At 38.7% G+C, this 22992-nt stretch overlaps 2 protein-coding genes across 3 annotated transcripts in view; both read right to left on the bottom strand.

Moving 5' to 3' along the window:
* arhgap21b (Rho GTPase activating protein 21b) overlaps positions 1-6075 on the bottom strand; it is a 30882-nt gene extending 24807 nt beyond the window's left edge. For both annotated transcript variants that reach the window (XM_058066452.2, XM_058066453.2), the window contains exons 1-2: positions 5875-6075; positions 3250-3409 (exon numbers count right to left, since the gene is read on the bottom strand). In XM_058066452.2, coding sequence (XP_057922435.2) covers positions 3250-3318 — 69 coding nt within the window. In that variant the 5' untranslated portion in view covers positions 3319-3409; positions 5875-6075. The remainder of the gene's footprint in view (positions 1-3249; positions 3410-5874) is intronic.
* Positions 6076-7079: 1004 nt separating this feature from the next.
* On the bottom strand, positions 7080-19263 carry prtfdc1b (phosphoribosyl transferase domain containing 1b). Its single transcript, XM_058068794.2, has 9 exons — positions 19075-19263; positions 18805-18911; positions 15601-15784; positions 15369-15434; positions 12270-12287; positions 10666-10748; positions 9344-9390; positions 9148-9224; positions 7080-9069 (listed from the first exon to the last, which is right to left on the bottom strand). Exons 1-9 carry the CDS (start codon positions 19120-19122, stop codon positions 9022-9024), a joined length of 678 nt encoding a protein of 225 aa, XP_057924777.2. The 5' UTR covers positions 19123-19263; the 3' UTR covers positions 7080-9021.
* Positions 19264-22992: the final 3729 nt, after the last annotated feature.

The raw sequence follows: 22992 nt of genomic DNA, 5'->3' as shown, positions 1-22992 counted from the left end.
TGGGAACCAGGTTCTCTGTGGACTGCTAAATTCTACACCACCTCTCATGCAAAGCGAACACTTTGCTATGAAAACACCCAGGTAATGACACAGGGGCTGCCGGTAAGAAAAAAACAAAATAAATAATGAAAAAATGCAGCACTAGACTAGACTTAATATAAGGGACTAAACTACATGTTATGTAACAATGTCGCTTATTTCAAATCATGCAATATATAACATTACAACAAGTACATTATGTGGAATATTTTAAAAATGACTTTTATGAAGACATTAAGTTGTGAATGTATGAGCTCCAGTCAAGTGGGGACATTGTGTATATCTGCTTATAACTTTATTTCACTTTAAAATGCTGTATAATAGTCTTAGATACTTGGATAATGTCAATTAACAGTTGCATCTATCTTTGTTTATGTGACAGAGATGCAACTTACACAACCTTAAAATGCTGTAATAAGCTCTATTGCAAGCTCACAGAATATTCTCCTAGAGGGGCCCTTATAGTGTGGCACTAAAGTGTAGTGTTATATTGTTTTTCAAAGCCACAGCTTACTATGGCCTGCAGCCGAGTGAGTGAGGCAGAAAGAGCGACACCTTGTTGTTCTGTCTCTGTGTGTGCAAGGGACAGAATCTCAGTACAGCAAAAAAATGTTCATATATTGGTCACATATTCACCAATATTGATTAATCTGCCCGCCGATAAATTGGTCTGGGTCTGTTTAGGAGTATCTTTACTGGCTGACATTGTGCATGCCACACACCTTACGGACATTAGTACATATGGGATGGTAGAATCCTTTGGGGTGCTATTCAGTCACAACAACAACATTAACCATAATAAGCCGCTTCAAACAACAGTATGTACAGTAAAACTTTGAAACATGCTTAAGCATTTTTTGTGCAAATAGGTTGTTAACTAATATGTACAAATATGTGCAACAGTAAATTCATTAAATGAATACTCATTTTCCAATAGAAATAGATACAACATGATGGACAGCTGAATCATACATACCCTATCTTTGTCTTTTCCCCCTGAGACATCGCAGACACGACCATAAAGCAACAGGAAGCAACAGGCTTCTTCTATCCAATTGTGGCTCAATTTTCCCTTCCGATTGCCATCACTTTGCCATGAGATTCGCATGCAGAGGTTTCTGTATAAGGCAGGCGGCCCAAATGAGATGAACACTGACCTTTTATGAGGCCAAGACTGAGGAGACTGGGGGAAGAGCGGTTTGTTCATAGCTCCCTGCAGCACTAAATATGGATCACGCTTCATCATCGAAAGCAATCATCTGTTTCACTCCACTCTCATTTCCCTCTCTCATGGTAAGCCAATGTGCATGTAACGTACATCATGAAATAAGGCTCCTTGCGAAACAACAAACCAGAATTAATCATTTAACAGACTGGACCCGCAACTAATGAAAAAAAAATCCTGATAAAAGCATATTGATCTTTGGCATGCTCAACAGTACAGTATATACAGTATGACAAGAGGATGAGGGATCCAAGGCTGAATTTACACTACATCGCACAATCCCAATTTTTGTATGCAACTATTACTTTTTTATACTACTATTGTTTAGTTCCATATTGTCTAGTGTTGACAGATGTATTGTTTACAATTCACAAAGTAGAGGCAAGCCAGTTATGAATGTTATGAATGGGAGACTACTGAAGTCTACTGTGCTAGACAAACTAAACAAATAAATGCATTACACAGTAATGAAAAATGAATTAGTAAATGATATAGAGGATTCCAATAATGGTAAAAATCATGTTTTGAATGTCAGAAACAGGTTTTCTATGCTATAACTACAAAAATATTCAATTTACTAACATTGAACATTCTTACTTGGCGGAAATTCACTGATTGCGGTTGGGTCTGGAACCAAATAGTCAAGATTAAAAAGGGATTACTGTATAACCAATTTTTCACTCTATGTTTCTATATACTCCAAGGCCCAGAGGCTGCAGGTACTTTCTGGGCTATTTCTGAAGTCTTTTCATTTGTTGTGTGCTTCCGCCTCAACATTAGCACATGAATTGGTTGCTGGTGCAGTCTCATTAAGAGGGATTTCCACAACTGAAGCTTTACACTCACATCACATCTAAAATAAGCTAAGGCTTTTTTATGCTCAAGCCAGATTGTTTATTCAAAGCAACAAAGAAACAACACATAGTAGCAACATAGTAGCAAACTAATATTTACAGTGTTTACATGGTCAGTATCAGAATTACTACAAGCTAGTAACACCATTCACTTAACTCATGTAGGCAGTTCAGGGAATATACAGTAGCTGGTTGTTGATAATAAAGATAAGCGGATAACCTGGGTCTTTTTCTTGGTTTTGCTGCGACCATAGAAATTCTGCATGAGCGCCATCATGTTTGTCGGTACATCCAGTATGTGATCCTGATATACTTTTTCAGTGCCATGACAAAACGTGATCGTAACAATATTAAAAGAAAATCTAATAAGGGGCAAGCATATCATCAACAAATTGCTTTAATAGCTAATTGATTACTGGGGTCTTTCTATCCCACATGGATCCTAGGATCATATAAAGTTTCCACTACTCAGCTACTACCAGCTATTCACCATTCTAAAGTTCATCATCAATTTTATAATAGGATACCTGCTGTCTTTGAACGCAACCCCCCATTGCTCATAATAACACGGTTTAAAGAGTGATTCAAATGTTCTGCTACTACAAAAGAGACTAGTTTTAGACAAATTGATTTTTAGACTTGCTTGATTAACATTCAGTTCATTTGACCAAATGTGAAGCTGGACTATCCACCAAACTGAAGTCCGATACCTTTCCTACATTACTTGGTCGTGTTGAAGAGTCAAAAGAGCAAGCTGTAAATAACAATTTATCAGTGTTTATTTTGTGTAAGCACTCAGACTAAAGCGGAGCAAGCGGCAGGAGTGTGACCAATCACAGCGGAGTGGGCTCACAGACCATTTGGGCGGGAGGCAGGAAACCCAAAGAAACATTGCAGTCAGAGGTGCAGACCATGGAAGATCTTGAAAGCTTTCTGTGTGGGGTATCACGTATAGGAGACCCATAAATGAGTATAATTGGTCCCCTTTATACATTTTATTACTGTATTTAATATGGCTTGCATGTGTTCTGTGTACAGTGTGGGTGACTGACGTGTCTATTTAGATACAAGTTCCGACTTACACTTAACTTACATCGCAGACAAAAAACTTTCATAAATGTAGCCACATACCTCACAGTAGGACAACCTCGCTTGTTGTCGGTCCTCATCTTCACAAGAGTGAGTCCAATGTGATGCCATTGTTCAATTTGACTTAAAATCCTCTCAGCAAACACCTGCAATTTGTGGTCCACGCATTACACCTTCATCTTGGCTGGATTTTCTAATCCATCTGAAAAAAAAAGGACAAACAAACTGTAGTATATGTGCATTCTAATAAATGGCACTGTCAGAATCAAACTGTATAATGTTCTGTAAAGCAAAATAACACACTACATTTGTGCACATTATGGTAGGCCATGTGCTGTAGATACTGTGCCGCAATTTAAATACAGTAGAACCTCCATATTCAACAATATCAAAAAATATGTATTTATGTACCCCTTTTCAGTTATCTTATGGCCCAACAAACTAGTCACGCGCCAACATGACGAGTCAAGTTCTTAATATTCCTGAATCGTCCCACTGGGACTGCACTGTTTTAGAGAAGCAGGGCGCACTGCTTTAGAAGCTTCATCTACCCACGCATGTGTGGTCATGTATGCCCGTTGACAAGGCACGCACTAATCCCTTATTACCGTGGGAATGAAAAATAGCTTGTAAAATGTGGATTCAACTGACAATCGCTAGTCACAGTCCAAGCCTAAACTAATCGATGGACTAACTGATCGTTTCAATCGCATTCAATCGACATTTCTACCGTCTTTGTTTACACATTTTGCCTGGCTCTCACTTTCTACTGTCTCTCTGGTGGCAACTAACCAGAGTTATCTGCCTAGGCTCTAGTCCACAAACCAAATTTACATCCCCAGTATACAACTCTTCAATTCAGACATTATGCCTGTGTTTAATGACAAATGACCACAAAATACCACACACCGTCCTTTATATTTGCAGAAGATGGCAACCGAATCATTTAATTTGTAGATTTTATTATTCAATATGTTTTGTTGCTGACAAACTTCTTCTCCACACTTCAACCCAGTAGTTTCAGTAACACGCAAATGATGTAGTTTGCCAACCAACATTAACTCCTAAAGAGGAAGAAAGGAGAAACATCAAAGATGAAGGTGGGCCTATGTGTGTGAAAAGAGGGCGGCATTTGAATTACTCATACTCATCATGAGTGAAAATGAGAAAATGTGAATGTTTACTTTGAAAGTAGTTGATTTCTGTGTGTGCCCCCTTAAATGTTCTGCTTGCTCTTCTAAAATTTTAAGTTAGAAGCCACTGTGCTCTGATTAAAAGAAGTGGATTCAGACTCAGATTCAGACAGGCAGTCGAAACGTAGTCTAGTCACTTCTTTCATTTTTTGTTGCAATGGATGAGAGCACCGACATGACAGATGTTGCTCAGCCGGCCATATTTATTTATTCACCACAGAGGGTGAGCTATGATACCAATTGTGAAATTGGCCTTATTGGCCCGCAGGACACCAGCCCTAAAAAACAATTTAAAAAGAAAAAAATACAGGGAAAAGAAAAAAGTCAAGGGAAAAACACTGAACTGCTAATGCTAATAACACAACACTAGATCTATAAATAATAAAACCTTTTTGAGCCATTTTTAGAAACACAAAATATATACTGTACATGCTGTAGGGTTTTGGTATCGTTTTTAAGATAATGATGATCAATGAAGCCGAGTCATCGAACAATTGAGCAGTCATTCAGTCTTTCATTTTCTACCGCTTATCCTCACAAGGGGGTGCTGGAGCCTATCCCAGCTGTCTTCGGGCAAGAGGCGGGGTACACCCTGGACTGGTCGCCAGCCAATCACAAGGCACATATAGACAAACAACCATTCACACTCACATTCATACCTATGGACATTTTGGAGTCACCAATTAACCTAATGTTTTTGGAATGTGGGAGGAAACCCACGCATGCACGGAGAGAACATGCAAACTCCACACAGAGATGATCGAAAGGGAATCAAACTCGGGTCTCCTCAGCTAAGAAATATAATTAATGCAAATATGATGAATGGAATAGGACTTAATTGATATTGAAAACTAAACAAAGATTTGTCCAAAAAAATAGTCGTCGTGTTATGTCCAGAGTCTCCTGATATTCAGGGATGTCTTATATTCTCAATGCTGTAATTCGACTTCCAGTTCAATGAGACGCTTCTACGGTTGACAATATTTTGAAAATGTTATCAAGTTAGGATCTGTGTATAATAAGTGGAGGCGTGTTAAGGGACAAGAAACCACATGGACAAACCACCGGGACTTGTTGTCCGCAGCAACGTGGACACTAGTCGACGCTGCATCATCCATGACCAGCAACAAGTGAGCCAAGGGCGAAATACATTGAGGTTATTCACGTCTTAGATGTAATACATATGCTTTTACAAGTTCTACTGAAAGAATAATGACACAGAATTCATGATCTAAGGATGGCTATTGTTTTGTTCTCCGACTCTCCGACTGTTGTTGTCACAGAACAAGTCATTTAAAATATCACTTACTTCGTTTGTCTAAGCGTGAATAACCACACAGACTACTCAACAAGTGAGCGATAAGATGGTATCTTGTGAGCAAGACTGGTTAAAGTCGTAAACAAAGGTACCAACAAAATTAACTCGTAGGCTAGTTAGCAGCCATGCTAACGGCTGGAGTTGAAACAAAGTTACCTGAGTAGCTCTGGTGGGGCGTCGTTCCAGACGAGCAACAACAACAGCGGTCGTCGATAAAAGCGAATAAAACTGGAGCAAAAGGGCTCGGATGTGGGTTGACATAATGTAATTTAATTTGAGTACAAACGGCAGTCCGCACAAGGGAGGCGCATGGTGTAGTTCTGTGGCTGCCGGAGTTTTTTTGGCTTCGAGCGTTCCCAACTCCCTGGGAGTCCACCTTCGGTCAACAGGACACGCTCAGCCAATCACAGACGGTCTTGCATTTGATCTGACCAATCAGGGCCGACTTTACACAGAGTCACCATGGTACTTCCAAAAGCTTGTGTTGCGAGTTAATTTCAGAGCGTGTTAATCGAACATGATCAGTTTTTGTCATGTGCATATAACTCTATTTACAGTTGCATTTGAAGAAGGAAGCTGGACAAAGTGACCAAGTACCAGTTGGGATGTTGATGTCAGTGAATGAGGAATGCAATAATCTGTGCAGGCCATTTAAATGCACGCTTCTCTGTGAAGCTGGCTGACTCTGAGGGGCTTGCTGTGCTCCAGTCCTCGAGGGCCCCCACCGACAAATGTCCCCCTTTATCCTCAGTCGAACAGAAGGGGCCACCTGTTTCTTTTGGCCATGGTTGGCTTTTGTTGCAGCAGCAGCAGCAGAGGTCAGCTCAGGCAGGGTACTTTCACAAAACTGGCTTGGCACTGTCTATATGTATATAAAACTCTCACAGTACTCAATTATTGTCAAAAGTACAGTTCTAACATAATTCAAGTAAAAGTATGTGCCTCAAATTTTTATGTAGTTAAAATCTTGCTTCTATTATGTACAAACTACTGATGTACAAGAAGAGAAAACATACTGAAGAACTTAGAACGTCTTTAAAAAGTAAATTTCTAAGGGTTTCTCAAGATCTTGTGTAATATCTCGTAGGCACTAGATCCAGGATGATACTAAGTTAATGCATCACACAATAAATGGAAATTAACTGGATAATTTTGCTGGACTCAGTGTACTGCCATGTGCATGCATCTATAGTTTTCCCTCATCGCTTCCCAGACAGGAAGAGAGTTCACTCTGTGCATCGACATCAACACCTTAGCAGGTGTGTTCCATAGAACAAGGGTATGAAGAGAGTGAGCCCTTTTGTCTGTCATACAGTCTCTTTGTCTTAGTGCGTGGAGGCAAATATGCAGAAGTGTAACGTAATAGTTAGTTATGATATAGTCATATTTTTTTATTGTATATTCCTTAAAGGTAATGTTAAAATCTCTGAACTGAGTGTCTATTGACAGCCCTAACAATTGTACATAAAACTACTCAATTATGCAAGTAAATGTCGTTTGCTACTTTCCACCTTTGACAACTGTGTTACAACTAGATAACCATCACGCCACATAGCAAAACAGACTCAAAAAAGCACATTAAGATTACTGAGTAGTACATGATTTATATAGTTAACCACCTATCTTGACTGGCAGCTGTAAATGCACTATCCATTGGTATGGCATAGTTTGCATAAGTAATGTTAAATTCTACTATTACAGTACAGTTTACGCAAGTACAATACACGGTATGACATCCAGGCAATAAGAAAACATATTCAAAATAAATACCCTATGAACATGTTAAATAGCTTAACCAAAGTACCTTTTTTATGTGTTAGTTATTCTTGCACTTTATTTTTCATACAATAGGAATAGTTAGTTTACAACATGAAGCATTAGGAACACATGGAGCAAATATGTTGTCCAAATTTAAATATATGGTATTAAGCATCGTTGTCATGCCTTGATACTCTAAATACAAAAAATCTATTCTACTTTCATGAGTAAAAACAAATGACATAATGTATTTATACTGTATGTTCTATAATGTATTTTATGTGGATGTTATTGTCATGGTGTCAATCCAGCGTAATCCCTGTAAACGTAGAGTGAAAAACAATTTTGTTGAAATAGCACTCAGTGTTCCCAGCTTGAGAGTCATATGTCAAGTGTATACAAAGACCACACCAGTTCGACACAAATGACTCTTTTGTGCCTTTTAGATCATTTGTGGGGCACCTATTTTTGTTTTCCTAGTCAGGAGAGGTGACCTGACTTCCTTTACAATATAACTGAAAATAATCAAGAGATAAAATCCACTTCTAACAGCAACATCGGGAGTGTTGTGAGGCACAATCAGAACACAAGTTGCTCAAGTAAGTTTACTGCTGATCCGATTAATGACTTTAATGCAAAATGCATACTCTATACTGTATATCGAAAAAGGTGCACTGTCCTCCCAAGAACTAAGTGAAACATTTAATACAGTAGATGCTAATAATAATGTTAGATGACTCATTTCATGACAGAGTATTACCGTTTTACGACTTGAAAAGGTCATTCAGTTTCATATTTAGGGAGGATTCATTTCCATCAATGCAGATTATGACAACCAGTCACTTGCATTGCATTAGGTAAAACAATATCAGGCAAAAAGGAAGAGAATTCCAGCATTTCCCATGCAGGTTTTGTACAGTATATGCAGTGGAATGTTTTAGGGGCCTGACAAGCCAATGTCTGTGAAATTTGGGTGGAAAAACGGGCCACCATCAATTGAAATGTCTTTGCATGGGACTTCATGGCTAATTGCCTAAAAATCGTTGAGTATGTGTCTAATGATTGTAACAGCTTGGGAATATGTGTACTACCATGTATTTCTTCCAAAGCAATTTGTCCACAACCCAAAGTCACGGTACAGTATCTCATACAGTTGTTAACTTCTTTTTACACTTGTGTGACAAGTAAGAATGTTTCAAAATGAGATGTGTGAGGCATTTTGTTGCTGTCAGTCATCATTAAAAGCCTGATAGTTAAGCGTGATAAAAATGTTACATTGAAAATTCCCTGTTCAGTTAATAAAGGATTTGGACCCTGGAAAAAGATTATTTATATTCACATGATTTCCTATGGCATATATTATTTCCAACCTTGATATTCGACCTTAGAGGTTCCATGAGGAATGAGGAATTCCACCACAGCTGTACAACACATTAAAGGGCAGTGGCGCTTCACATATGGAATGTTGAACAGTGACGTCAGAGAACAACTGTCTCCACAGCAGCGGTAAGTGGGCTAAAATGTGTGAGATGACGACTCCTTCCGTCATATCTTATATTTCATCTTGCCGCTTTCGCTGATCACACAGATATGCTGGAGGGAAACGACAAATCAGGGGTCAAAGAAAAGATAATGAGGGAGTTGAAAAACAAAACAAAGCCTCTCACTTACGTTAAGGTCCCTAAAATACTCATTATAGTCCAATGCGTATCCAACCACAAAGCGATTGGGTATCTCAAAGCCAATGTCTGCAATAAAAGATGACCATAAATCATGAGTATACTGAATCAAGTATAAAAATGGTGGAACAAAATGCTTTAGTAAAAGTTAATGAGGCACATTAACATACAAGTGGTCATATACATACAGTGAGGGAGCTGTGCGGTGTTGTGAGGCACCCTCTTCACCAGCAATCTGAGGAACATACAAACAAACAACCAAAATAAAGACTTTGGTGCGGTTTACTTAGTGTTCACACTGGTATTTATATCATGGGCCCTCAGGCTGCGCAATAAAGAACATATGCCAGGGGTGTCAAAGCGCGGTCACTAGGTGTCAGTAATGTTACATTGATGAGACATGACGTTATACTACATTACCTTTACACTGCATGGAGTCAGCCATGGCATATCAGTGAGTGAAAAAAGGTTCTCCCATTCTGTGTGGAAGTGGTACATTTATGGATTTGACTCTAACAATGATTAGATCCATCCATCCATATGCTATGCCGCTTATCCTCACAAAGGTCGCTGGTATGCTGGAGCCTATCCCAGCTGTCTTTGGGCGAGAGGCCAATCGCAGGGCACTATTTAGAAAGTCCTAAACAAGTTTTCTATGCTCTATGAAAATATTCAGTGTATTAATATTAAATCCTACTCTGTGGAAATACACTTATCACAGTCTGGTCTGGAACCAAGTAAGCATGATAAATGAGGTATAACTGTATGCAGAGCCACTTTAATGTTTGTTTGTTTTTTCAACAAGCGACACCTAATTCTATGTACATATGGTAAGAAGTTATCTAAACTTAAAGAAAAAAATAGGCGTATTAGTAGTAGTACTCGTGTTATTACTATAAACAGTTAAAGTTTTTGTCATTACATTACACTGTTGTGATTTTCTTTTGTTTCTTAGTATTCTTAATGATTGAATTGTATTTTTACAATATGTCGCAAGCACTTTGGACACCCATATCTCAAGCAGTCTGTCCACCTGTTCATCAGGTTTTGGTTGATTGTGTTCCCACTTGACCAAACGAACCCTACTTGCAGAACAAATGCACCACAGTTCCCTCTAACCAAACCAATCATGTCAAGTGTGAACGTACTATGGCAGCGGATTTTGGCTACAGTCACACTGCACGTCAATTTAGATTTTTTTTTACCTTCTTAATCCCCTAAGCAGAATCATTTAGTTAAGATAATATTGACTACCGTTACACAAAATCTTTGAAATTTCCACAAATGCCTTAAGGAGAATACAGTGTGCATACACTGCAGTAATCTTGATTTCCGGAAATGCGTTTGATAATGTGCTTCTTGGCATACATGTTACTTCCCGGATGATTTGCGTCCATATTAACAAGTCACATTTTCTTGGCAATGTCAACGACGACATAAAAAGTGTGAACGTAACCACTGAGTGATTCACAAAGTTTTTGTTTAGGCTTTCCACAAAGTCATAACTCACCCGGCAACTTTGATCATTTTGGGCTTGAAGGCCTCAACGTGCTTCAGGAGAGCCTTCAGGGTCTTACCGGTGCCAATAATGCCCTGAGTCGCCCAGGCAGGCAAGACAGGAAAACAGGATTGAGAAAGCACAAGATTACCCACATGGAATTTCCAGACAAAGAGCTGATTAATTTCACAGTGTAAGAAGTGGGAGAAATTAGTCAGCTGTGTTTCTATTACGTGACCTATTAGAACTGGAAGAGCCTTTAAAATTAAATCTAGCTTCTGAAGAAAAACACAACTGACTTCTTGTACTAGAAAGTAGTGGTAACTTAAGTAAATTACACAGAAACAAATGGAATGACAGCAGCAAACTGTACACCTTATACTGTATCCTTCACCTTTATTTCTTCTTCGAATAGTGTCCATAAAATGCTCTTGATAAAACACATTTTTTAAAACAAAAAATATATATTTCTAAATGTATGTAAACTTTACAAATAAATATCCAGTAAGCCCCCAAATTAATATTTATTAAGCCAAATTGTGGGTTAAAGTTGTTTTACTTGTTGATTAGTATCTTTTAGCAGGAAATAATGTAGGGAAGTGAACAGGAAAAAGGATACATTTTCACAATTTTTTTTTTTTTTTACATTTTGACAAAATGCCTAAAATGATATATACCCTTTCTCAATGAGGAATATTGAGAAATTCAATGTGCAATTTAATTCAATTTACAAAAGACAGCCTATACAAAAAACTTTATTTAAATGATTTACCAAACAATGCAGGTGCATTATTGCCCCACAAATTGACACTAAACAATATTATTGTCCACATTTTTGCAATCAAATAACCCTCAGTTATTATATATATTATTATTGTTATATTATGTATATATAATAATAATAATTAAATATTACTGTAATGCAATATTTCCTTTAATATGTAATCTAAGAAAAGAGCCACATGTCACTGATGATGACGCTGGGAAGACCGAGGTAGTTTGAATTGCAAGGGTGTGCCTAAAGCACTGAATGTACACTTACAATAATTCCTTGCACACGTCCACTTCCATATTACACTGTACTAGCATTCATAGAATGTATGTAATGACATAGTTCACAGACTGATTGGCTTCTGGCTAACCTGTTTGCCACAGCCCTACCAGTTATGCTACATATTCAGAGGGGAAATGGATCCTACTGACTACTTGACTATTCTTGGTGGGTATTTATGTTTTTATTTTGTATTTTTGAGTAGGAATTTTACAAGCAAAGTGAGCCTGGTTCTGTTTTGGCTCTTTGTCCATTGACAGTTGTGCTCTGGGTGGACAAAGAACACTCTGTTACTGTAGTTTTACTAAAAATAAGAGCTGTCCACCACAGTTTGTCCCATTGGCGGTGAGGCGAAAGATGTATGTAAAATCTAATCCCAATACAGACTGAAAGACCAGAAAAAAATGTAGTAGTTCCAGTATGAATGAACATCTATGATTCTCATTTTCCTCTAAATGCACTGCACCAACCGTAATTAAAAAGAGGAACCCTTGAGCTAGTTTGTCTTGACCTGGAACTTAGTCACAGTAGGAAAAATAGAGAAGGAAAAACATGGTTGACTCACCTCCACAATCAGTACGTTCTAATGGGGGCGGGTGGAGACAAGCAGGGAAAGAAAACAATTAGAGACAGATCACTAACTGCAAATATTGTACTCAATCATGCACATATTGAATAGTTAACATGAACTAATTATACAATGAGCCAAGCAGTATGGGAAAACAAAGGGAAACATTATTCTATATAACATTATTTTTGGACTTAAGTGAATGTTTTGGAATAATGTCCTTACTGTGTGTAATTTTGGATGTGTTAATGCTAACTTCCCTGTCCTTTAACGTTTGGGTGGGGCAGAGGTTGTTTAGTTGTAACAAACTCTTACCAGCAACAAGCTTTTCCCAAAATAGACAGGTATCTGGTCACCCCTAAAATGTCATCAGTTCTTCCATATCCCAAGTTTTATCCAGTTATGTTATTTGGAACACAAAAAGATAGCTGGCAAAAACATTGGCTGGCAGTAATAAAGTTTATTATGGTGACACTGGGACAGATTATTTCCATTATTTCCTTTCGGAAAAGATGGTCTCAACAAATACTAAACCCAGTACATACCAGTAATACTATTGATATGGTTCAGATAGTTAGGACAATGTAAGAGCTCATACTGTAAAAGTCCAACTGTTTTGAGTTTACGCTACTTTTTAAACAAAAGATTCACCCAAGCATGCAGTCATTATTTATGTCAGCCACATTTACAGCAAATTATAAAGAGGACAACTGTCTGGACCTGGATTAAGATCAAATCCCACACCCTTCAGCAGTCATTTTATCAACATTATGTCATCTTCCGTCTTCTTCCCACATGTTTTGTCTCACTTCTTCCAGGTCAATACTGTTGCATTTTAAAAAGGAAAACTAAACATAGGCCTTACAGTACATCACAAAAAGGAGCTGGAGGTGGGGGGGAATTTCAGAAGCACGCTTAAAATACAAAACATTCAAAAGTGAGCAATGCAGGTTATGACTCAAACTTGCAACCTCATCACCAATTCATGTTCCAGGCATTTAAGTCACGCCCGGTTGTCTATAGGGCGTACTGCGTGTTTGGATCAGCTGATGTGAATTACCTTGGAATACTCTCTTTAACCTTTGACTCCTGCTGTCGGCAGCCACACACACACACTCACACACACACACAGACACACATGCATGCAAGCACATAAAAGAAGCAGATAAAATTAAATGTGTCTCGGTGTTGTGTTCTTACATGCCACATGAGAATTAAACTGAATTGCTCATGAAAACATATGAATGAATTAATGTCCAGAGTCTACGCCTCACCTATAAAAATAAAAATCTATATTTAATCTTCTTCTACATTTCTCCACCCCTTACTTACTGTTACTTATTCCTTTTGATTTTGGAGTAATCCTGCTAGCAAATTATCAGCATATGTTTTTTGCACAACAGTTGTGAAGGTTCTAATAGGTTTATATATGTGTATATATCTGGCACAATATGTCTGTGATTTGTCTTTGACGGTCATTGCTCAACATTACAAATAAATACTGTACTTCCTGCATACAGTCTTTTTTTTTTCACTGACCAAAGATTCTCTAGAAAACAGAAGTGGTCTGTAACTCCTTCAATAATACTAATCAAAGATCCTCTATATTGGCGCTCCGATGTTTTTAAAGCCCAAGTTTTGTACTGAACTTGCGGGTCAGTGTGATGGTATTCATGGGTCAGATTTGGCTTGCAGACCAGACCGCAAGTTGCATCATGACTCTACCCAAAATGTATAATAAGCGAATCAAAATTTGTAAATCCAATCAATCTATTCCAGAAAGCCAAATATGTTAACGCAAATCATGTTTTTACATTTCTACAATTAAAGTTTTACATGCATAGAACTATTTAAAATGCATATCAATACTGTACATATGAAAGGGATAAATGAACATTTAAGGTTACTTTTACCTACATGGACAATATGACACAATATGGCAGCGAGATCAACACAGACACCACACACAGGTATTTCTTCAAGTCAATAGTAAGGAAAATTGCAAGTGCCAACATTCATTCATTCATTCATTTTCTACCACTTTTTCCTCACGAGGGTCGCGGGGGGTGCAGGAGCCTATCCCAGCTGTCTTCGGGCGAGAGGCGGGGTACACCCTGGACTGGTCGCCAGCCAATCACAGGGCACATATAGACAAACAACCATTCACACTCACATTCATACCTATGGACAATTTGGAGTGGCCAATTAACCTAGCATGTTTTTGGAATGTGGGAGGAAACCGGAGTAACCGGAGAAAAACCCACGCATGCACAGGGAGAACATGCAAACTCCACACAGAGATGGCCGAGGGTGGGAATTGAACCCTTGTCTCCTAGCTGTGAGGTCTGCGCTAACCAGTAGACCACCGTGCCGCACAAGTGCCAACATTTAATGAAGAAAAACACAATTGAATTCAAGAAATAAGTCATGACAAAACACAAAGGCGGTGTCTGTGTTCATCTCACTGCCACACCCTGTCTTTGGGAACAATCACATTTTGGAATCCTTTTTTTATGTTAACCAAAAAACACGGCAACCGCCCAGGCAGGCTCACTGGGGTTCCACTACACTATATGTGATAATTATCATGAAAAATAGCATAATTGTATTATTAAAAACTGCTTCAAAGACCATGACTAACATTTTCACATTTTTTTATCAATTCGCCCAATAAATAAATATTTCAATGCTACTAGATACTTTCAATACTTTTCGACACCACATGAGGGAGCCCAGACATGCATATTTTCCTTACCTAAGTCGCCCTTGCACAAAACAGCCAGAAGTCACACACACACACACACACACACACACACACACAATTCAATATGGTATGCATTCTGACAAGCTTCTAGCAAAACAAAACACTGTGATACCCTCCCTTTTACTGTTTTGCCTCCAATGAAAAGCATAGAATAATTTATGTAATTTACCCAAGGAGAGAGGAAAAACAGCTATAGTATTATGTCACTTTTATTATCAAGACAAGTCTGTTATCAACAATAAATGGTTCCTGCAGAGAGGAAATGATGCCCTCTTGAGGCAGGTAGCTGTTAATACATGATATTTTGTATTTTAAGAATATTCATGCATTACCTTTCCTTGTAAAAATGACAGATCCTCGGCTCCAAGTATGTGAAGATCTTCAGTGGACTGGTCATTCTGAAGAAAAAGCCGGGAAATATTCAGATGTTGTCATCGCTCATTTAACAACACTACACAAAGAGAAGTACACAAAGACACTACTGTTGCACTCGGCCATGAAATGCCCATCACGGGACAACATGAAATGCTATATTATATGCTATTTTTTTAAAAAAAGGCTCACCAGGTAGCTTTTGAGACGAATAAAGTGGACCCTCATAGGGATAGTGCGGTCTGAGCTGCAGCTCAATACCTTGATCTTGTCTACCAGGTCTGCACAGAACTGGTAGCCCCCTTTTAGCACGCACAGGACCACAATGTCATGGTCCCCAAGGTCATCCATGATGTCTCGAGCTAGACGTTCCGTTCTAGGACAACAAAAAGCACAGGGTTTACACGCTGGAGCAATTGTCAAACAATGTAAAAAACAAGGCATCAATCTATTCTTTGTATTGTTTATTATGCAAAATCTTCTATGTCAGGGTGTCCAAAGTGTGGTCTTGGGGCTGTTTTATTGGCCCTCAGCGATTAACAAGAAAATGTAAAAAAAAAAAAACAGCAAAAATGGGGGGGAAAGGGCAATCATTTTACAAGACGAAAGATGAAATATTAAAGACAGTAAGATCAATATATTAAAATAAGAGTCATAGTATGAAAAACAGAAAAATGTTGCAATCAAAAAATATTATTTAAAAAATTATGTTCGGAAAAAGTGATTAAAAACGTCCATCCATCAATTATCTATGCCGCTTCTCCTGAATAGGGTCGCAGGGGGTATGCTGGAGCCTATCCCAGCTGACCTGGAGCAAGAGGCGGGGTACACCCTGGACTGGTCACCAGCCAATCACAGGCCGTCAAATATTAACTTTCTTCATCACTTATTATATATTTCTTATAGGAGTTAGATAATTAATTCATATAAATATAAAAACTATTGTTATACAGCCTTACTTTCTCATGTTATTTCAGAATCTGTAAAGGGAACATGCTGAAGTGAAAACATGTTTTATTAATGCAAATGAGATTTACTTCTTCTTACTCCTTTTTGGAGATGTGGAATTGTGAATTGTACTATGTGATGTCTTCCAATGTTAAATGTATGCATGTTCAACATCAATTAAACCAGTACTATTTTGATTTGGAACTTGCATGCTGAAAAAGCGTGTGCATCACTGACATACATGTACAATGTACACAAATACCTATATTTATAACTATACAAAATAGATATATTCTCTATATTTACTGTAGATCTTTGGGACTTGGGACCACAGCCTTTAGAAGACAAAATATTAGCAAAAATGTGGATTCACACCGTCATGATAGCAAAAGCAAAAAAATGTGTTCTCTCTTGGAATGCAGTGGAATTGTTGAGCTGCATGAGAAAGACCTCTGGAAGCGCGCCATTGCTGCTGAGGTTGGACTCAGTAAGACATTTTATCATTTCAAACTTCTTCAAACATCTTGAGAGTTATGGAACAAAAAGTCAAGTGTTAAACCCAATAAAATGTCACTGCCCCTGAGCCGGAGGATCCAATTGGCTGTCCATCAAGACATGGAAAGATCTTCGACCCTATTGAATGTTGTGACTGGTGCCAAGTTCAGTCCACAAAGAATAACCATCAAACAGCCTCTGCGAGAAGAACAAACACCAAACATGGGACGTTGACCTGACGTGGTCCTGATAGCTTCCAAGGAAATCCCACCTGAGATATTTCCACACAGCATAGTGGAGGGTGCAGCATTTTTCTTTCAATAGAACAATACAGCTTCCAGTTGTGCGGGGGCGTCAAACGGCGGATGGCTATGTGAAGATGATGCAGGGGGCATCCCTCATGACCGAAGGCCCTCGTCTATGTGGTAATGACTGGCTTTTCCAACAGGACAACTCTACAGTTCCTTTTCCAGAGGAATCACTCTGTGGGAACATCCTGTGTTTTCTTGGGTCTGCCACTTGACTTTTTTGTTATACAACTCTTTAAGATCCTTTAAGAATCTTTAAGAATGAGGTTTCACTGCATCTATCCTCAGCAGCAATGGTGCTCAACAATCTGACTGCGTAGCAAGAAAACAACCCATAGCGCATTGTTGAATATCTGACAGAAAATGGCATTAAATTTGCATTTTTTGGCAAAGATTTTAACTTTCTCATGTTGCAGCGGTGTTCTCCGTGCATGTAAACACGGGGACACACACACAATAATGGACAAGCGAAGCATGCTGTGATATGAACACAGAGAAAATAACATAGACGGTTTTGTGAAATGCTTAAGTTAAGAGCAACTATCCAGGGCTACTTTCCTCCTTAATGAAAACCTGCCAGAACTCGGCTCAAGGAACGAGAGATTCACTACACTGCTGATGGGGATTGTCATACAACTTCATGTCAAAAAATACAAACTATCCCTTTAAGTATTTCCTCAAGAAGATAACTGACCAGCATTTTGGACTCTTTGAATATTGCAAAAACGCTGGTCGTCTATTTGTGTTTTGTTGTTTTTGACTCATTCAACACCAAATATGTACAGTATTAATACATTTTTATAAACCAGAACACCCAATCCCAAAGATGTATTTTAGACGTCTTTTTGTACAATAGGAAAAAAAGAGGTGATGACACAACTGCACACTAAAAGAGGTCACTGTTAGATCAGTTTGAAGCCATAAAAACAGCCACAAGGGGCAGAATTTTAATGTGTGCACACAGGGAGTTTAGTTTGTGGCGTTGTATTTGTAAAACAACACTTTTTTGTTTGTTTATGTTGTGGTATAGTTGTTTAGAGCGTGAAGGCCACACAGTTAGGAGACCTGGGTTTGATTCCCAGGTTTGCATGTTCTCCCCGTGCCGTGCGTGCATGGGTTTTAAGCAGTATACAGAAAATAGATGGACATACGGCTAAATTTATCTCAAAGTAAAAGTTATCTATTCATAAAAAGCTGCTTTTCTTGTTTGGAACTGATATTTTCCCAAAAATGGAATCGAAAGAGGAGAGTCTAATCTTTCTTTCGATAACTTCCATGTTTATCTAGCCGTAGAACACAATGTTCTGTCAATGTCTTTTGAAATGACTGAATGAGTTCAGGACCAAGATTTGAACTGTATTTATGGGCCAGGTTGGTGTTATTCCCGGGTCAGATTTAGCTTGAGGGCAGCCAGTTGAATGTCCCCGATTGCATTTACCATGTACATTTGTCAGCATGCATGGACCCACTATACAGTGTACAATGCATGTGACTGTACACTCAGTGAACATACTGATATAATGCTACATTTCCACCAGTACAATGCTAAGCGGTAAGTATTTTACATTAATGTAATAAAGCAGTTGCTTTTGATAAAGTTATTTTTTTGTTTCTTTTGGTAAGTTGATGAAAAGTGTTCATGTACCTGTCCATGATGACTCCATGTGGAACGACGACACATTCTAAATCCCCTGCGTAGTGAGCGGGATAGCTGAAGAGTTCTAAACTGTAACCTGGCCAGTCATCGTCGATCTAAAAGCAAAACAAACACTTATATAGCCATTGTTGCAAGTTGTAAAACTTCTTAGCGTGCTTGCCGAGCCATAAAGCTTGCAGCCTGAGACACAAACCGCCAAGCAATTACATGAGGGGGAAATACAGTCGAAACGACTTCCATTCTACTTTTACTTATTACCACAATCCCGCCGCTTCCTCCCTCGGTTTGGAGCACGGTGTCTGCCATGTTGTCTTCCCCCCTACGATGCCAACACTCCACAAAGTGGTCATGCAAGCTTTAGTGGAGAATGTAGCATAGCACACTGAGGAGAGAGGAGGAGCGTAAAAGGGATTGAAGGAATGCTGGCTCGTTTGATTGACTCCCATAACACTCACAGCAGCTACCATGTACAGAAGTGTAATACTGCCTAATGGCCGCGAGAGGGACACTTAGCCTTCGACTGCAAATAAACAACTAATGTGAGGTTATTCGTGACATATTTAAACAATCGAAGGCGGGGTTGGCTTCATTGAGGGCCACATCGCAGTTACGGCTGCCCTCATAGGCCCGTTTGTAACTATAAATGTATGAATATAACCTCGTAATATTATGACTTACTGACACATTACTGATGAAGTGAGAATGTCAAGGTAACAAGCAGACACTCAATTCTTTATTTTTCATAAGAAAAAAGATAATATTTCAGATAATATTAAGGTCGAGAAGAGCTGCAGGAATTACAATCTGTCTGTGAAAAGGAGAGAACACTTTACAGGGGAAAGGGTGAAGTGTATGATTGACACATTATTTACAGGATTTCGCTGGCCACATGTAATGAAACCTCGGCTTTGACGTTACATTAATAGGGACCTATTATGCTAATTTTGGGCCCTTTGTATTCAGTTGTGGACTCCTATAGCGTAGCTACACATGATAACCAGCACAGAGCCTTCCAGAGCTTCCAGAATCTGCACCTATTCCAGCTGCCCTCCGGGCAGGCCATATGACAATATATTCATCAAAATGTCACCTCCATCTTTCTGTTGATTCAAGAGGATAATCCACATAGTTTTTGTGTTTGCTGTATATATTTTTGCTCATCTGTATATTTTATATATATGTATATGTATACTTTCCATATTTATTCTTCTATTGTATTAATTTAATATTTTATTTGTATATTATTGCTTGTTTATATTGATTGTTTTTAAAAATTATAAAATTACTATTTAATATTACAGTAATAAGAAATATTTGATTTAGTATAACTGTTGTGAAAACTACTATACTCAAAACATTGAGTACACCCGCACAGTCTAAAGAAAAATTTCATTACATTTTTTTGTTGTGAAAATAATAAAAAAGATAGTATATTGTATATTCTTTTTTAAAATTTGTTTTTATGAGAAGGACAAAACATTTAAAAAGCAGAATTTGTAACAAAGCTTGTACACCCACTTTTGTATCATGCACTTATGAGATAAGCAAATATTTAATATTTAAATGACCAATAAATGCATAATATAGCTAATAAATTCATCCTAGTTAGACTTTTTAAAATTTTAATCATATAAATATCAGGTAACAGTGATAAACCTAAAGAGTTACTGACTTATATATAACCTATTCATGTGTTTTGGCTTAGTAAATCCTATACATCACGCTGTTGTAACATTGCCACCTTGTGGACAGAAAAGGAATACTCGGCTTATGCTGTGCCTGTTTTGTACCTCATTTGGATTTACTGACAGCCAACGAGAGAGAGAGGGAGAGAGAGAGAAAGAGAGAGAGAGAGAGAGAGATGATGTGAATGAGTACCACCCAGGGGATCATCAGTGGCACTCATTTCGCCATCATCACCATCAACATCACCATGCTGGAATCTGCTGGATGCTGTTAAGATGTAGAGACAAGGTGTCTGCTCTTCCTCCTCCTCCTCCTCCTCCTCCTCCTCCTCCTCCTCCTCATCCATGGCGGCAGCTGTAATTATATGACATGCAAGGATGGCAGGTGTCAACATTAGATTTCAATCTGATGTGTTTATAGTGCCATCTCCCGGAGGGATGAGGAGGTGTTAAAGCTAAAGTGACAAAATCCATCAAGGAGGTAGAATTTTTATCCGGTGTGCCAAGTTTGATCACAATTTTAACCTTTAACTACAATACAAACTTAAGCGTTCATCCCCGCATCGAAACGACATAACAACGGCACAACCGATTCACCTGTCATTTTGTATATCAACAGATTGGGAACCAAACAATAATTCATTAAATGTAGGTTATTTTTGCCATGACAGTCCACTGGTATCAGCAGGCCAGTTAGTGCAGTGATGAGTCATATTCAGGAGATGGAGCTACAGGACTGGAATGAAACAATATGGCCTATCATTTTATAGGAAATAATATCATCGCAAAAAATAAGACATAATTAGACGATAACAGACTCACATTAGCAGTTGTTTTTTCCTGTGGTGACTATTGTCTCATCAATGCAATGTAATGGCGGTTTTAAATGACTTTACGCTCATATTACCCAAAATACACAAAATAACAGCAAATAAAACTTGTGCTAAAGTAGTGTTTCACACTCACATTCATACCTATGGAGAATTTGGAGTCGCCAATTAACCTAGCATGTTTTTGGAATGTGGGAGGAAACCGGAGTACCCGGAGAAAACACACGGGAACAACTGCGTGCTAACCACTCGGCTACCATGCATCAGTATGAATTCATTCATTCATTTTCTACCGCTTATCCTCCCAAGGGTTGCGGGGGTGCTGGAGCCTATCCCAGCTTCAGGCAAGAGGTGGAGTACACCCCAGACTGGTTGCCAGCCAATCACAGGGCACATATAGACACACAACCATTCACACTCACATTCATACCTATGGACAATTTGGAGTGGCCAATTAACCTAGCATGTTTTTGGAATGTGGGAGGAAACCGGAGTACCCGGAGAAAACCCACGCATGGAGAGAACATGCAAACTCCACGCAATTGAACTCGGATCTCCTAGCTATGAGGCCTGCATGCTAACCACTAGAACACCATGCAGCCCTTAGTAATTATTATTATAAATATTTTTTAATAAGAACATTAAAAAATGTGTTTGTGACTTTTTAAATACACGTTTCAACATTATTAGAGCCATGTGGACATGAAATAACACTCCTATAGTCACCTTTATACTCATACAAGGACACAAGAGATGGCCATGGCTTTTAACATTACCAAGCGAGTGAGCTAACTAGTTAGCCTCCAATTTATATTTACTGTATTCTAAACTTATTAAAGCGTTTAAGATGCATTGGAAAGAAAAAAAAAACATATCCTACCACTTCCACACTGAACGGGAGGAGAACTTCTTACACTCTATCATGCCGGACATGCCATGGCTGACAACATGCAATGTGAAAGTAATGTAATGTAGAATACTACATAATATACATATACTTTTGTCTTTCTGTATTTTTTCCCTAATAATACTCCATAGTCAACCACGTAATAGTGATCATTCATGAAATAATGAATTCAGAATTATTAATAATTCAGACTGAGGGAGCGACAATTGAACCACAATATTAGTAGTAGTACAGTAGTATAATATATGCGGTGTATGATGTTATTTCGCAGTGTAAAAGTATATGAAGGTGTTTAGTTAGTGATGGATGTTACTGTGACACAAACGCCAAAGTGTGTGTTTGTGGTGAGCGATGGCGCACGCAGGTCAGAAGTCGTTTTGGGACGAGGCCTTGTCACATTGTTTTTGATGGCCATGCCGCGGCGGTGTGAGCAGACCTCCTCCTATCCCCCCCGAGGGCGCAGTCCAGCAGTCTGGCTCTGGCATTTCACACTCACTCAGCAGTCAAGGCCTGTGAGCGTCTGCAGACTTCAGCGGCGACTGCTACCTTCTCCCCTCACCGCTTTCGCCGGCCCAATTATGAATATTCACTTGCGCTGAAAGTAATTCTGTCCGACACGCCAGCGACTGTCCTGCCGGATAATGTCAGAGCTCTTGTTGGGTGGGAGTATTTTAGGGGACAATCTGGCAAGGACGTGGACATTATTGTGGTGTGCTCATGTTACGATGCTTTCATTTCATTGTGTTTGTCAGCA

The sequence above is a fragment of the Doryrhamphus excisus genome, linkage group LG6 (assembly GCF_037039965.1).
Source record: "Doryrhamphus excisus strain RoL-2023G ecotype Guam linkage group LG6, RoL_Dexc_Guam_v1.1, whole genome shotgun sequence".
Taxonomy (NCBI): domain Eukaryota; kingdom Metazoa; phylum Chordata; class Actinopteri; order Syngnathiformes; family Syngnathidae; genus Doryrhamphus; species Doryrhamphus excisus.
This window is presented reverse-complemented; position numbering and strand designations above follow the sequence as displayed.